The following is a 17,770-nucleotide window of genomic DNA, read 5'->3' as shown; positions in this document are numbered from 1 at the left end:
AACCATCCCCATAACCTTCCCAATTTTTTTCTGAAGTCATTACGCATTTGAGCCTAAAAATCCATGTGTTAAACGCCAAAGACAAGCTAGTATTGTCATGTTTAAGAACTTATTGTGGGACATGTAGCACTTTTTTTCCCCCCTCCTTATTCTTAGCTAAGCATAATAATGTGTTAAAATTGTTTGAATCTTAGAGACTAACCCTGAAGTGTTCCTAATGTCTTCTCTTGAATGTCTCAGAACTAGGTAGTTGAACGTCACTGAACTAGTAGAATAGCAGTAGGCACTGTAACTAGTCTTAAATGGAGGGAGTAATTACCTTAATAAATTGAATCTAAACCCATTCAAAATGTGGAGCCATTAGAGTAGGTAATGGGATTTGGAAAATTGCCAGCATGCTGCTGCATAGTGGAGAGATGTGGTAAACTAGTAGGTGAACAGAAATAAGACAAAAGATTTCTGTTCTATATTAATATTTATTTTAGGTTTAGATGGCTTTAACAGCAATGGCTGTGTCCTTATTTGCCTTAACAGGACTAGGGTAGGACACAAAGGGAATATTTGAATTATTACACAAATAGAAATGGTTCTAACTGTTAGATGTCTAAATGATGCCACTGATAGTTTATAACTTAAAGTAGAAAATGGATCTGTAGTAAGTATTAATATCTAATACAGAACTTTTTCTTTAACCCCACACCTCCCTGCAGAGTGTTGAATTGAAAGTTGCTCTGTAGGTAGAATTTGGCTTCCCCTCAGCCCTGTTCTTTTTCCCCTCAGCCACCTTCCCGCCTTTAGAAGAGTTTAAGTGGCTCATTTCATTTAAAATGTCATATTCTTTGGTATTTTTTCTTTCTTTTTTTCTGTTTTCAGTAGTATCTTTTTATTTTTTAGAATTCTCTTTCTAACTCATGAGACAAGACTTTTCCTAAAGACATAATTGAACTGCTTTTGGTCTTGTCTTGTCATTGTCTGTGGTTGCTGGCTAGAATTTTGAAAATGTAGATGTGTCTGACAGAGCCTTGTCTTAAGCAGACACTCAAGTTACTCTGTGATTGCAGGGTCTTGTCAGGAGGAAAAAGAAAACCCAATTGAAAAAGGGTGCTAGTAATCAACTGAAGGCATACAATGCAAGACAAGTATTCTTACTTAATTAGCTTTTAATAGCTACATATGATAGACTTTTAATGTAAATTTATTAGGTACTGTTTCAGAGAACATATCTTTATTTTCATGTATGATTTTAAATGTTTTCCTTGAAAGGAGTTTGAGACTTCAAGTGGTTGATAGCAGGAAGGTTCTGCTGATAGAGATGATTAAGTAGCAGTAATACCATATCCAATAACCTTTAAGGTGTATTGCAAGATAAAGCTCAGTTAACCTTGAAGAACAAACTAGTCTCTTGTCTTTCATGGCAGCAGATTATCTTGTCTTAAATTCAGAGCAGATTCATTTGACACAGTTCTGTGTCAAATGTTCTGTGATAATTATTAGTGGATAGTTGTAATGATGGTGAGATGTCTGTTTCTACAAATCACTGTCTTTTTGTTGCCTTATTTTGATGCTGATTTGTAGAAGTGAAGAAACCATTCAGTCAGTTAAGGCACGCTTTTGCAATGTGTACAGTTGTTGATTTCTGCAATAGGAATACATGCAAAGTAGAGTATCTCTTGAAAACTATGCCTGAGGATCAGAGAACTACCTAGTGTAAGATTTCTTTTGCTATAGAGAAGATTACTTGATTTTTCTAGGGTAATCTTAACCAATTTCTTAATGTAAATCAAGTAGACAAAGTAGAGTATCTCTTGAAACTATGCCTGAGGATCAGAGAACTATCTAGTGTAAGATTTCTTTTGCTGTAGAGAAGATGACTTGATTTTTCTAGGGTAATCTTAACCAATTTCTTAATGTAAATCAAGTAGCAGAATCTTTAGAAGATCCACCTAAGCATAGTGATGTTCTGTCAGAGTCACTGACAGTGAAGTTGGTGCATGTGTGCTTTTATAGCAGGAAATTAACAGATAAGTGTTAAATGTTATGCTGCTGCTACTGCTTTTAGAAAATCTGGGAATTGATCCTTTTATGTGTTCATGTATGTATACATTCACCCAGGTATATGAGTAGGGGCGAATGCAAGTTCCAGTTGGAGTCCTGTTTTTTTTATTTCTTCTGCATATTTCAGAACTTTATCAGTTTCCTAATGTTCTTATTCTTTCTAGTTTTGAGAGTTACTTTTGTAGTGTTTGTCTGTGAAGTCAAGCTGCAGTATTTTTCAGAGGCTGTTTATAAGTTATTAACAATAAAGCTAAAGAGGTTTGAAGTAGTCCCCAAAGTATGCTGCTGTATTAAAAAACCAAATACTCTAAATCTTGTAGAAGTCGCTGGAGTTCAGGGGTTGGTGGAAGTGGAGGAGGATCTTCTGGTAGATCATCTGCTGGAGCTCGAGACTCTCGAAGGCAGACCAGAGTTATACGCACAGGACGTGACAGAGGATCTGGACTGCTGGGGAGTCAGCCACAACCAGTGATTCCAGCGTCAGTCATTCCAGAGGAACTAATTTCACAGGTATGTGAGCTAGAAACTGCTTGCTGCCAAAAACTTGGGAGAGCTTCTCAGAGCATGTGTACCAGAACGTGTTGTAGTAGTGCCCGTTCTCCGAGGAGTAATGGCATGCAATGGAAGAAATTGACTTTCCTTAGCTGACTTGTTTTATTCTTAAGTACATAGTGGAAGAGATAGACTTTTGGGTTTTCATTTCCAAACATCACCCAAGACAAGGTATATGTTTAATGTAGATGTGGAAGGCCATGTTTGGTTGCAGAGGGGAGATTTAGTGAGAGAATCAGATATTTGAGAATAATATAAAATGTTAAGTTTCTTGAAGGAATGTGACTTAGAAGGGCAGACTGACACTTTTTTTTCGTGTTTGATAGAAGGAATGGTCCATTCCAGATGTAAATGAAAGACATAAAATTTATTTATTCTCTTTAAAATACTGGTAATTTTTCTTCATGGCCACCTCTGCTTAATTTTTTATAAATGTGACTTTGATGAATGTTGGGTATATATTGCTATGCTTTTGCTTTTTAATGCACTAAATTCTGAAGAGGCAGTTAAGTCTGTTAAAACATTTTCCTCTTTATTTGAAGAAAAGAATGCATTCAAAATATGTGATTAGTTGCTGGTTGACATTTATAATACAGAAGTTAGTTGCTAGGTGAAAGATAATCTGCTTTACTTCCCTTGCTGTGGTATTTTTCCTTCTTTTTTAATTTTATTTTTTAAATAGCATACTTAGTTTACTTTTAAAATAGAAGGTGCCTAAAGCATTTTTGAGGTAACTTGAAAGCAGAGCAGTAGGAAAGATCTTAGCAAATGGTCTGTAGACTCTAGGAGATCTCAAAAATCTGTAAACTTCTGGCATAGAAGTTCATGCCAAAAAAATTTACCTTTTTGTGCTATTAGAATGTCCCTTTTTTTTTTGTTTTGCTTGCCAACAGACCACTTTACTTGGTGTCTTATTTTTATTCTGTTGTGAAAATACTCAGTACTTGTTTCTCAAGTTCTTTTATTTCTGATCTTTCAAAACTCTCATAATCTCTGACATTTGGTAGAGGCTAGTCTGGAAAAACAAAGTGCTCTGAGTCCTAGGCTCAGTGGAGTAAATCAGAGTTTCTCTCTTTTTTTGTAAATTCATTGCATCTGATGTTTGGGAGGTTTTGTCTGCATTTGCACTTTATTAATAAAAACTTCAGTGTTGCAGAAACGGCTGATGATAAGCCTTTAGAAATAGAACGGTGAGGAAAATGGAGTCATTAAAGTGGCTTTGTTTGAAGGGCAGTGGAAAGAGAAACCAGTGTAAAAGGGATTGAGGTGTAGTTTTGGCACAGCAATTGGTTGCAAACTCTGTTGATTGACATACTAAGTTTAAACACAATTACAGAAACATACAGAAACTCTCAATTCAGATTTTACTTACTGCAGCATTTAACTGCAGCATTAAACATTCCAAGAAGTAGATTCTAAGATTCTGTTGGGAAATTTAGTGCCAAAGTTGAAGTTCAGTGGCCTAACTGGAACTGAGAGGAGGCTGGATATCAAGTACACGATACTGTGAAAAATTGATAGAAGCCTGTGTCTGTATGTGCTGTTATTGACTTTTGATTCTTATTAGACTTTTTAGAATTTAGCATTTTCTTATGAATAGTGGTTGGTGATCTGAGAATGACCAGTAACCAATTCACTCTGCTCTTATAGGCACAAGTTGTTTTACAAGGGAAGTCCAGAAGTATTATTATTCGAGAACTCCAACGAACAAATCTTGATGTAAACCTTGCTGTAAATAATTTGTTGAGTCGTGATGATGAAGATGGAGATGATGGGGATGACACAGCAAGTGAATCATATCTTCCTGGAGGTTTGTATCGTGCAGCTTTTGATAAAAAATGGCCAACATGTTCTTATTTTTCTGTCTTTAAGTACTGACAGTGAACTCTGTGCTGTGCAAGGTACACAGCAAAGACAATTGTTGCTTATAGGAACAAAGTCTAAAGATGTATAAAACAAAAGATGGACTGGGATGTCTTGAGGGATTTGGAATAGTCACTGAAGAATAACTGTTGATATGTGGGGGGCGGGGTATGAAAGTTATGGGATTTTTTTCAGAATCTCAGGCTTTGTAACACTAGCATTACTTTTGTCTATTTTGCTGCTCAGTGAGATGCTGAGACTGCTGTGTGGCTTGCTCAGAAAAGCTAATTCTAAAACTTTCTAGTGACTTGCATGTTTTTTACTACTAACATATATTCTTAATATTCATATAAGTTTTTAGAGCAAAAATTACGTGCTTTTTTAAAATCAAAAAGCCTTAATAGAGGGCAAAACACATTACAGTGGTTACAGTTAGATCAAGAATTTAGTCTTCATCTCAAGTTGCCCTTATAAATGCTGTTCTGGCTATAATAGCAAAATCCTATGCAGATGTTTTTGAAATACTGCCTGTCCCATAAAATTGCTTTTTATAAAATACTTCGAATCTTCTTTTGCATTGGCTAAATAATTTAGGCAATCTTTTCTTGCTGAGTGAACAGATTGGAAAACATAGCCAAATCCAGTGTTGTGTTAGTTGCACTGCACGAAAAGAACATGTCTGAACTCTGACTACACAGTAGCTTTTCTTCTGTGTGTCAAAATGATGTTTTGATATTTTTTCTAATAAATGGTTGTATTTTGTTTTTTTCTTTCTGCTCATCTGGTTCACCAGGAAGGTTCATGGGCTTCGTCCATCATTATCTTGTCATGTGATTAGAGCACGGGTTTTTTAATTTCTGCAACAAAAACTTTGCATTTCATTTTGCTTCTTTTAGTTTTAGTTGCATCTGTCAAGCATCTTTATTTTGCTGTAGAATCAAGACTCTTGGTGAAAGGGGTGAAAAAAATCTTAAATCTCAGTCTTATTTTTTAGTGATCAGCTTAATAGGATTAGACAGATGCACTGGAGGAAGTTGATTCTCTGAAGTTTCCAAGTGTTCAAAGCACTGCTTAGTCTTAAGGATACCCAAATGCATTCCTCCAGAACTGACCTTAAGAAGATAAATCATAGTTAGGAACTTTTACTGTAAATTATTGCTTTTAACCATACTAACCAGCCTTCAACAGCATCAGCTGTTCTCTGAGTACCCCTTGTGATCCTAAGGATCAGTTAATAGGGACTGTCTGACAACCTGTGACTGGTAACATTTATTTGAAGGTGCCTCCACTACAGTCTGTGAGTCTCATCTATTTGAGATAGGTTAAAGTAGAATGCAGAGTTTCACTGTCCTCACTGGATGTCCAGAAAAAAAAAAATTTCCTTGGCTTAATCTTTAAATCTTCTTCCCTGTTCAGAGTAAATTTCCTGTAAGGGACTGCAATGTCTTAAAATTAGGTTTTTCCCCTGCTTTACCCCACAGAGAAATTGGGCTTTTTTCCCAGTTTTTTATGGGAAAAGATATGGAAATGATGACTGAAATGACACTTGATCTGTCGTAACACCACTCTTCAAAGATGTATTTTCTGATTTGTAGAATGTGCATGCCTTTTCTGTCCTAAGTTTTATGGGTGAAAATCAGTTTGTTGCACAGAAATTAATTAGTGTGGTATCTGAAACTGATCAGAAATCTAGCTGAACACTAGGCAGTGCTGTCATAACTCTACTGTTGAAACATTGAATAGTAAAAATTAGCAGCTTTGCTTGTGTCACGTGACCATGCAAGTTAGTTTTCAGGAAAACCAAATGGTCAGAGAAAGTTGTCTATAGCTCTTTTTAAAAGTATTTTTGCTCTAGAAACTTTGCAGTCTTTCTGCTTTTACTTGTCATCTCATGTCTGGATGCCCCTTTGGAACTATAGCATCATCTGAGAAAATCGTGGATAACTGATAAATGCTATATGCATTCAATTGTTAGGCTTTTTATTGTTTTGAAAGATAAAGAAAATTTTAAGATAAATTTTAACATAAAGAAATTTTTAAAGTTATGCCAAATTATGCTTTAAAGTTTTTTGATTTTCATTTCAAGCACAAAAAAAGCAAACGAGAAGACAGAATTTGCCTATGGACTTCTGAGGCTCTTGCATTTCAATTAAAAGCATATGTTAATTTTGTCTTTCTGCCTTTTGCATGTCTCATGCTTTGTGACCCTTAAATTTAGGGGTTACTTCTCTAAGCTTTCCAAGATAGAGAAATTTTTAAAAGCGTTTTACATATAATTTTAAAAAGTCATTAATAAGCTGAGATACTTTCCAGGTACTGTGAAATTAATATATTATTGTTTAATGGATCATAATTTCTTAATAGATCATAGTTGTGATGATATTATTAGTATTGTAAATGTTATGCATCTGACTTTCTGAGATAGCAAAAAACATGTTTCAATCCTTCCTGAATTCTCAGAATGTTGTAAGTGAAGAGCAGAATGTTACTTTTCTATACAGATTGCTATCAACGAGTGTCTCTTAAATATTTATTTTTGGATCCCAGTGTACTTTGATTTTTGGCTTTTCTAATCTAGTCCTGTTTCTTTTGTGATAGTAAGGAGAGAGGACTCTGGGTACATTTGTTTCATAACAAATACGTAAGGAGAATAATCAAGGTAAAAATACACAGAACAGCTCATTTAACATAGGAAAGTCTTGACAGCCTCTGTGAGACACATACCAGGCTGTATTAGAGGGTTTTTGTGGGCTTTATGTTCTGTTAATAGTTGGAATAGAGATGCTGTAGATGTTAAAAAGTTTTGTTGTTTGTGCATTTCAGAGGAGTGCATATTTGCTCAGTAACTTCTGCATGGTACAGTGGGTTCTTGCTAGTGGGACTTGTGAAACGTGGGTTTGACAACATCCAGGCTGCTCTGCAGAGGAGAGAGATGGGCTGGTATTGCAGCAGGGCTTGCTGTGCTGGCTTCCAGGGAGTGGAATGGGAGCTGCAGCATAGTGTAGGATCAGCTCAGTGGTTTGCCTTTGGGGAAAACAATTAGATAATGGGGTTGGGGTTTTTTTGTGGTTTTGTTGTTGTGGTTTGGTTTTCTTTGTTGTTGGGTTGGGTTTTTTTCTCTGTTTTTGTGAACTTCAGGTTGGGTAATATTTTGAATAATTATCAAGAATGAATTCTGGAGTTCTGTTTTAGTCTAGTTTCCTAGGAAACCAAAACAAATGTTTCTCTCCCTTCACTGTCACAGTTTTGCCAATTTAATCCAAACTTGAAAGAGGAGGAGGTACTGAACATGTTGAATACTTGAATATTTCATAAAAGAGTGCAGCTGAGAAGAGGGGAGAGAACTTACGATTGCCCCCTTAAGGGAAAAGGTTTAAAGTGAACTCTGCTTGAGATCAGAATTGATGTAAGCAACACCTTCAGTTAATGAATCAGGTGATAATGCTATTCGAATTGCTGCTTATGTGCATACTGAAAACTAGGTGGTTTTTTTGTTTTGGTGTTTTTTTTTTTTTTTTTTTTTTTTTTAGGGGGTGGGATTTGGGTATTTTTTTTTTTCCTCTGAACTAGATATCTTTTTCCTTCCGATTTTCTTTGGCATTTAGTAGATAATCATAGATGTTTTCTTACAAAAATAGGCTCATCAGAAATATCACACCTAGATGTGAAGGGAGCAGTCTGATTCTGGTCTAACACAGCATAAGAGATGAGTGATATAATCCCATGGGATTTGTCTGAAGAGCAGAAAAATAAAGACATAGAGAATGTTTTTTTTTGGTTTTGTTTTGTTTCATTTTTTTAAAACTGGATTCTTAAACTGGATGTAGCCTTGCAGTATCTGTGTTTTCACAGCGCTAAAAAAATTCCAGTGATGTTTGAAGGGGAGTGGATTTGGCTCCTATCCCTACTGGTTTTAGCACCTTTCTTTGCTGATATAGAAAATGGAAGAAGGGGGATCTCTTTCAGAAATACTGGAAGAAAATTAAAATCTGATTTGAAGCTGAAATAAGAGGGTAAGAAAAGGCTTCATTTCGTTACTCATCTTAATGCGTATTTAGCCCAAAGCCACATAGTTTTGGTTCTTACGTCTGACACTTGAATTTTTACCTTTTTTTTTTTTTTTTTTTTTTTTTTTTTTTTTTTTTTTTTTTTTTGGAAACACAGCTAAACTCAAGATGCCTGACCTGGTGGAAGGTGTGTGTGTGTGTTACAAGTTAGTGTGTGTTTTCTGTCAAGAGGATTTCTCACGTAGCTTACCTTAAAAAAATCCAGTGTTGTCCATTTTGAATGAGGGTGGAAAGTTCTTTTCTGTACTGGGCAGTTTGGTTCCTAGAAAGAGATCAAAGTTCTTTGCATGTTTTTTTTTCCTGGACACTGACCAGAAGATATCAGAACTAGTTGCTAGAGTATGGAGGGGTTGGAGCTTACCTGGGAAAAGATGGTTGTGGGAGGAGGGAGCAGTATGTCAATATTGGGAAATACAACAGAATCTCATCTGTGTTCCCAGCTCTGAAAACTGTTACTTACAAGTTGGCACTGAAGGTGAGGTGTACTGCAGCTTTATAATTGTGAAAAGCCAGTAGCAGGCAGGGTAAGGACACTCTGAGTGATCTGAATTGTTTTAGCTAAAGCCTGTTTGCCAAATGTCAGTTTTCTTTCTAAGATTTCCAAGCAGTCTGTCATGGATGACTTCCTAAAGTGTACTGTGTGAACTATAGAGTCCCAAATGGTGTGCTTTTAGAAGCACAGCCTACACTTGAATGGATTACTTAATGAATGCAAAAAACATTTTTGTAGGTCTTGCCTTGAACCACTGTGCTCACTGGTTTGCAGTGCTGTTTTTCTGTGGACAGTCGGTGGTATGTGTTACATTTCCTGTAGATGAGTTTAGAAATACAAGGATGAATATTCTGATCTGCAGGCATGTGAAAGTCTTAAGTGAATTAGTACCAGCTCTAAGCGCAGATTTCTGTCTCCTTTTCAGTTTTTTGATACCCTCTACTTCAGGTTCCTCCCTCTGTTTCATTCCAGACACTGAGAAAAAGACTCATAATAATCAGATTCTGCTGTCAAAAATGCTTGTTTTCTAGCCACTGTTTTGTTTTCTGCCTATGAGATAGAGGGTGAGAACTGGATGTGCAGGAATTGTGCTCCTTCCAGGTTTCCTGAAGGGAGTCTGTGTATAGCCTCACATGAGCTTCAGGGGTGGGTTAAGCTGATGAGGTTGTCCTGCTGCCAGAAGGCACTATCCTGCCATTCCCTTGCATGGGGGTGAGATTTTTGGGCCTGTATGGGCTAGTGAAACCTAATCTGGGGAGCCTAATTTTTTTTTTTTTTTTTTTTAATATCGGATTTGCTTGAAGGTTTGGGAAGGGCAGAACTATTTCCTTCAGCAGCAAGCAGTGGGGTCTGGTCAGCTTTGCAGCATGTGGTGAAGCTCCACATCTGGGGTTGTGATTACTCCATTAAGTCATTCTGAAGATCCATCACCACCTTACTTCTAAACCCAATGAGCTTCTGTTTCAAGCCAGGTGAATGCACTAGTTGTAGATTTAGAAATCCCCCCTTGTACCAAGGAGGGGCCCACCACAGGGATAAAGGAGGGAAGTAGGACTGACCTGTGGTAAGATGGTGGTCAGGTTCAGTTGTCTTGACAGTCCATATTGCTGGCCTTCAATAAGTCACATGAATTTCCAGTAGCCTCTTTTGTGTGTGGATAGAAGCTGTAATTTAGTTACTGGAAGGAGATTGTTTTGCATTTTAATGATGGTCATTACTCCAGGGAAACTCAAGTTTTCTAACACAGAAGCTAGGGCAGTCACAGTATTTAAGTTCAGCCTTTAGGTTTGGTTGGGTCTTTTTTTAATCTGCATGGTATTAAAACACTGTGCTTTTTCCAGATAACTGTTGTTGTTTGTGTAGCTACCATTTAAAGCTTTGTATTGAGAGCTGCAAGTCACTAGCTTGTGAATTAAATGAGTACATCATTCTCTGAAAGAAACATTGCATGGAAAATGGTGCAGTCTTTGGCATCAAAGACGTGGCTGTGCGAAGGCCGCCTTTCTCCGTCGGCTCTGTCCTCCATTCTAGGTCATCTTGGGAGTTCTGCATCACATGCATGAGTGTGTGTGCACATGTGTGTATATGTCTCTATCTTTAGTGCTTTGTTATTTCAAGTGACAGTCACAAGTTTGAATTTCTGGGATACAGAACAATATGTTTTGGGAAGGCCTTTTTTGGGAAATGTAGTTAGGTAAGTGACAGAGCAGTTCTTGCAGGGAAGCTGCTTTTGTTCACTAGTTTGCCAAGCTTGATTGTAAATGTGGTTGCATAGGAGGCACATGAGTTTGCACTGGTGAATCTGAAGAGCAGAAATTCAATTAATAGATAGGATTTTTTTTTGTTTCGATATTTGTTTAGTTGATGGTCTCTCTAGCTGATGTTTTAAGTAGCTGATTATTCACTTAAGATCCTTGTCTCCTCTTATAGAGGATCTTATGTCTCTTCTGGATGCTGACATACATTCTGCTCACCCAAGTGTCATTATTGATGCTGATGCTATGTTTTCAGAAGATATTAGTTACTTTGGTTATCCATCCTTTCGGCGCTCATCACTTTCCAGGCTAGGCTCATCCAGAGGTAATTTTGCACCTTTTTTCTTTGTAATAAGTAGTTTGCTGTGGGAAAAGCTAGAGATAGTACACACTGGTGGTTTAGATGCTGATTTAATGTGAAAGTAGAGTGTGATATGTTGTCAAATACAGAGTAGACAAGTAGACTGCTGCTCATCAAAATTATTAATGAATTCTGACTGTTAGCAGGTAAGTTCTGCAAGAGCGTCGATAGTCATATACTAAAAATATAATTGTTGATCATTGGTGTTGCAAGGTGTTATAAAATTATTGCATGTTAAGTTTATTTTAAACTGTAGTGTTTGTACCTACTAATATATAAATTGTGATACAAATATATAATTTGGCTCAAAAATTCATAATAATTGATGACATGCAGCATTCTTAATACTTTCTTTCTTCTTCTTCTTTCTTTCTTTTGGGTTGCTCTGTGTACACTCTTCTTCACATTTCCTTAGTTGTTCCATGACAGAAGTTACCTTTACGGAATGAGGAACTTTAGATAACAAGGAGGGAGAAGAAATCTAAATTTTACTTTTTTGAAGCATTTTTATAATTGGATAAGGAGAACTATTGGCAGGTGATAAAAAAAGCTCCTTGAGTAGTGTTAGGGCATTTTTTCTTTTAAGCATTATACACTTGAAAAATTTATAACAGACCATGCAGCAATTTCTTATCCTTTTGAAGCTGTTGCCACAAATAGCTACAGTATTTCCAAACTGTTAATCCAACCTCTGGTGTGACTGTTTATTTAGCACAGTTTTGTTGCCTTTCGTGAACATGTTTTAATATATTAATTGCTGAACATGTAAGTTCCTGTTACAAAATTATTAGTCAGGGGTCAGTGTGATGTTTGCTAGAAAATAAGTGCAGTACTTACATGAAATACATCTGTAAGACAGGCTGTCGTGTTTGGCTTATGTAAAAACTTTCCCATTTGTCTAATACAGCAAAAGACCCAAGACTTGGTGTAATCCATTGAAACTATGAGATAATAATGCAGTCATCTCGTATCTATAGTTCCAGTTAATTTTTGTGAGCGTGAGGTACTTCATAGGTTAAATGCATTTATGTGCATGTGTGAATATTCAGCATCTGACAGAACTCCTTCTAAATTCCTCCTTTTTTTCCTTTTCTGAAGTTATTCTGTATAAGAGGTTGTTCTATATAAGATGTTATCACGAATTTCTTAATGCTTGTTCTCCATGTGTAGTTGACTTGTGGAAAGTTAGTTTGATTATCTCATTTAAAAATTTTTTCTGCATGAGCAAACTGCAGAGTACTGGCTTTAGACAGTTTATAGGCCAGTTGGAAGGGAAGCATTTTGGTAAGGAACATTTTTCTGTCAGGATCCTTTTAAAAACTTCTCTGACTCTTGAAAAGTTTTCATTTAATCTACTCCAAGCAGATACACTTTAATTTATTAAATCCAGTCCTATAGAATATTGCTTTAAATGAAAGGAGCTGGATTATCAAACATGTATGAGAGCTTTTTTTAATGCTTTCTTTCTTTAACCTTTTCAAATTACTGTTTTTTTCTGGGAAAGTTGCTATGAAACTCTCTAATAAATACTCTTTTTTGGTTTGCATAAAGCTATCTGACAGACTGTATAGACTTAAGATTCTTCTGTTGTTATAACTACATTGATAAAACTACAAAATTGCATATTGTACTAGAAAACTTGAAATAGAAATGTTAAATGTATTTGGCCTCTTATGATGTAAGTGAAATTTCTCTAGCGTTTTTTCATAGTGAACAAAACTGTAACCCTTTATTTCTAGCTGATTTTATGTTTAGCGATTCTGAAGTACATATTCTTGAAAGAGTTAATATGTTGAATGTTGCATGTCAGGACTATATTTTTAATCTGTGTGAGTAGATTAAACTGCTGTTAGTTGCATCCTGAAGGGTCTTTACTAGAGAGTGGCTTACTTTTATCCCACTGGTGTGACCCAATTGCATACCAGTTCTCCTTCTTCCCTTAGAGAGAGACTCTGAGCTGTTGCGTGAACGTGAGTCCGTTTTACGTTTGCGTGAGCGAAGGTGGCTTGATGGAGCCTCATTTGATAATGAAAGAGGCTCAACAAGTAAGGAAGGAGAACCAAACCTGGACAAGAAGAATACACCTGTTCAAAGCCCTGTTTCTTTAGGAGAAGACTTGCAGTGGTGGCCAGATAAGGTATGAAATTTTTTAATCTATTATTTGCATGCTGTGCAATTGATCTGTTTATTTATTTTTCTGAAGAAATACTGTGAGTTGCCTTTTTGACTATGATGTCTTAGTTTTGTGAGACAATGTAATAAAGCATATTCCTTATTATGCACTTAGTTAAATTGCACATAATTATTGACACCCTTATAGCTACACTTCTGTTACTATTGTTTTTATTTTCTCTGTGTATTTTCAAGATAATGCTGTAGATCATAAAGCTTGGGGTTTTCTTTTTCTTTATTTATTTGGGTGCTCAAAGCATTTAATTGGCAGTAGGAGACTCATGAAACAATTTAAATTATGCTGCATCAAGGAAACATTTTTTGATAAGCATTATTATTTCTAGAGATACTTTCAGTTTGAGTGGATTGTGCTTTTGAACTACAATAGCAAAAATTTGCATTTATTTGCAGTTGTGTTTTGAGTTGATCAGTAACTTGGTTGCTCCTTCAGAATCCTTTGTGTTGATTAGCTGTTTTTCTTTATAACCCTAATTCTATTTTCAAGGCAAGAAGTAATAACTACAGGAGATAAAAGTAGTAGAAACACCAGCTATATGTTGGTAATTGAATATCTGTGGTCATTGTCTTTGTGAACTAGCTAGATGTTTGGGGAGATGAGTTTTTAAAAACCTAAATAAAATAAAACCCAAACCAACCAAAAAACCAAAAAGCTTCCTAAGAATGGAAGTGATCATCTATGTTTAGTAGACCAATTTTACTGACTTGCTGTAGTATTCCCATTTGTGTCTGTCCACGGGATCTGTGAGGTTGCTTTTTTGATCTGTCACACTTTCTTTTTCTGTGTCTCTGTTCATTTCAGACTAAATCTAGATAGAAAGCTTGAAAACAGAGGTGAATATAGAGGCTTATTTCTGCTAACAGCAGCATGACTTTAGATCCGGGTGTCTTCTTCTGGGCATTCAGACTGAGAAATTAAGAGACCTAAAAAGAATGTTTGTCTAGTAGTTGCTCTCTAACAGATATTTTATGTCTCAAGTGTTTTCCCTTTGTTTGTTTTGGGTTTGTTGTTGGTTTTGCTTGGTTTTGGTTTTCTTCGTCTAGTAACATTGAACTTCTCTGTAAATGAAAGTTAGCAGCTTTTGTTCCCCTAGCTTAGAATGAGGAAATCTAGCTTGGTAGAGAGACATTCCAGGAATTTAACATCAATGAATAAGTGTAGTTTACATTTGGAATACTGACTCATCATCTTTGTTTTGGTAACGTTACTATGGCCGTTATTACTAGTGTGGTGTTTTTTGTTTGTTTTGCTGTGATACCTAGCTGTATGCCTGTGCAGTTTATATACACTGAACTGCTTCCCACGTACCTGTTTGCATATGCACTCATATAAACTCCAGCTCCTGGGCTTCCAGTTAAATGAAGGTGTCTTACTGGAAAGGCCTTCCATTTTTATTCAAAAGTAGTTGAACTTTCTGTCATTTCCTTCAGCTGAACATTTATAAGAAATGGTTCTATGTCTTTTCCTGCTGTAAATCCAGCATGAATTTTTTTTTTTGGTGGTATTTTCCAACAGAAATTCTTCAAGGGGAAAATCCTGGGGGAGATGGTTTAGCAGAGAGGTCAGTTCATGTGTCTCTTCCATTTTGGAAAATAGGAAGGGGGTCTTGAAAGGTTACTGGAAAGACAGTAAGGTAGGGGGCAAGTGAAAGCACACAAGAAACCACTACAAAAGAACCAGTCATGTTTGCAAATATTTTTCCATCGTTTTTCATTATTTTTACCTTTGGTGTTTGGGACAGAACTCTGTAGAAGGCTGTGAAGAGGGTGGTTAACTTTTTTTTGTGGGAGGTGAAGTACCAACCTGGCAGGCATAGGTGAAACTTTTAGAAAGCTGATAGTGCTCCCAAGTGCATCAGTTTCACCAGCAATCTGAGACTGACACTGTGTAGACATGTTGCTCAGGTGCTGTGTTTTCTCCACCAAATAAACATCATCAGCTGCTCAGGAATCCAGATCAATGAGTACATTCTTCTGATAACTCAAATCTTGTTGCACTGTAATGCTGTCAGTCTGCACTTGCACTGTATCAATCTTGTGCCACGTGTATCAGAGCTACGTGTATTGGAGTGTGGGAATGGCAAGTGTGGCTGATCTTTCCCTGCCTGACTGTAATGTAGGTGCAAACCAAGCCTTTAGTTTTTTCAAGTAGGTGTGTTCTGCTTGAGATATTAAGATTTTGTCCGTAGTCTGCATCATCTTCCTGTGTGTTAACTTCTCTGGTCTGCAATCAGATTTTGCTGTTGAACATGAGTCTCAGGTTACAGAAACAGAGCTGTTGTGTTGTTTTGCATCTTTGGGCAGTTGGTTGAATGGCTCTCTGGAGGTGAATGCAGCATTGATCCTGAAGCACTTAGGTCACAACTGCTAATATTTTGATAGAAGGGAGAGAAAAAATTTGATTGGCAGGTCTCTAATATTCAGCTTCTGGTACAAAGCTGTTTGTTTTTAAAAGATACATTAGCAAGATGAGAAGTCAAAATGAGTGTCTTGGAGCAAAAATTAATTGCTTTTCCTACTTAACTCTGAGGAATTAGGCCAGCTAACTTCTGAAGATTCATCTATGCTGATGAAGTAGAGATGCATCTCATTAGGCTACAGTAGGTTCTGATGACAGTTCTTTCTCAGAATGTGCCATGTTTATGCCATGGCATGTATTAATAATCATGATGTGGGTTAGCAGTTGTGTTGCTTCTCTGCTATGTTGGTAGATGCCCTCCAGAACAAAATAGTTCTCTAATGATCTAACGAATTCTAGAGACTCTTATCAGGTTATAAAAGATAATTGCTTGTGATTGCTTCTGTTCTTTTCTCCGGCGACTTTTCTTTTTCCCAAAATACTGGTGAGCATTTGGTAAGGGCTGTATTGAGTGAATCCTGTGTCACTCAAGGACACATTCACACCTTTTGGAACGTGCACTTCTGGGCATGAAAACAGTAAAAAAAATAGTGTAAATCCAAACTTAGGAAACTAAAAGTGTTTCCACTTTCAAACTTCTGTGGTGAAAAGTCTCCTAATTTAGAGGACAGGTAAATGTACTAGATAGTGGGACTTTTTTATTGGCTCACTGAGTTCGTTTCCCCTGAGATGGCTGAAGTGCTTAAACGTGGTGTATTGTAATGAGAGTCAGTTAAAGATACTGGTCTGGGGAGATAACCACTGCAGAGAAGACCAGATCTGTCAGATCTGTACCTGTAGAAGACAGCATTTGATTTTATACTAGTTCAAGTTGGTTTTTTTTTTCCCCCACTTTTTGTGAAGCTGTAAGTGGAGGAAAAATTTGAGTTATTAGTAGTAAGGAACTTCAGAAAGAACATGTTTGTACTATAGCTGCACTTGCTGAGGAGGAGTGAAACATTACAAATGTTTCTCAGTAAACAGAATTTAATGTTTTGTGAAATCACTCAAATTCTCTGTAGTTTGAGATCTGTTTCAATGCAAGGAGGAACAGGAGTTTGCAAAAGTGAGGTTGTAACATTGTATAGTTGCATTGATACAAAACCCAGTCTAAGAGGAAGGAAGTCAGACCTCTGAGGTCCCTGTAGGTATAGGATGAAGCAAATGAACGACCTGATGCCGTGTAAGTAGCAGAAAGATACCAGATGAATTTTGATAAAATGTTCAAAAAGAAAAGGGCAAGAGGAATAACCAATAATTAGAAACTTTCCCAGCATGTCAGGTTATAATGATGCATACTGATGTTTTAAAAACTGGATGTTGTTTGCAGTTACTTACTTTCAGAAGTGAAAGATAAGAGTCGTTTAACTGATAAAACAGTGAATTTGATAATTGATTTCTTGGGTAGCTTGGAAGATACCTTTCTGACTATACTTAGTAATGGAATAGTGGAATTATGTTGCTTTTTTGTTAATTTCAAACAGCTGGAATTTCGTGCAGAATTTTGTTTTTCAACGTCACAAGTCAAAAGATCTTCTCATCTCTAATTTTATGAGCCATGTTGTATTCTTAAAGCACATTGTAAGCTCTTAATAAACTGTCCAGGTTAATTGCCATGTATATGCTATTGCTAAAAGTCTTGGAAATAATATCTTTCTTTATTCCCACACTTCATCAGAAACAATGATGTTTTGTGTGAGGGGGCATGATGATCTTAAGGCAATTTGGATAAACCTTTATTTTCAGGTTCATCAATCATGGATGCTCTGAAAAGAAATAAATTCCAAGTTCATTTTTTTGCATTTATATGTTTTTATAGATGTATTTGTAATATAATTGTCTTAGACCTCGTATTTCTGTGTTTGTAGGATGGAACAAAGTTTATTTCTATTGGAGCTCTATATTCTGAGCTTGTGGCTGTTAGCAGTAAAGGAGAACTCTATCAGTGGAAATGGAGTGAATCAGAGCCTTACAGAAATGCACAGGTACTGTATAGCTTTAAATATTCCCCATCGGAATTATTTATGTGCTTTGAAT

At 36.4% G+C, this 17,770-nt stretch overlaps 1 protein-coding gene across 1 annotated transcript in view; it reads left to right on the top strand.

Moving 5' to 3' along the window:
• Positions 1–17,770, top strand: part of UBR5 (ubiquitin protein ligase E3 component n-recognin 5) — an 87,440-nt gene that overhangs the window by 20,442 nt on the left and 49,228 nt on the right. Inside the window, exons 6-10 of the mRNA XM_041412549.1 lie at positions 2,376–2,565; positions 4,258–4,417; positions 10,960–11,109; positions 13,089–13,282; positions 17,602–17,718. Coding sequence (XP_041268483.1) covers positions 2,376–2,565; positions 4,258–4,417; positions 10,960–11,109; positions 13,089–13,282; positions 17,602–17,718 — 811 coding nt within the window. The remainder of the gene's footprint in view (positions 1–2,375; positions 2,566–4,257; positions 4,418–10,959; positions 11,110–13,088; positions 13,283–17,601; positions 17,719–17,770) is intronic.

The sequence above is a fragment of the Onychostruthus taczanowskii genome, unplaced genomic scaffold (assembly GCF_017590055.1).
Source record: "Onychostruthus taczanowskii isolate IOZ18803 unplaced genomic scaffold, ASM1759005v1 scaffold4, whole genome shotgun sequence".
Classification (NCBI taxonomy): Eukaryota; Metazoa; Chordata; class Aves; order Passeriformes; family Passeridae; genus Onychostruthus; species Onychostruthus taczanowskii.
This window is presented reverse-complemented; position numbering and strand designations above follow the sequence as displayed.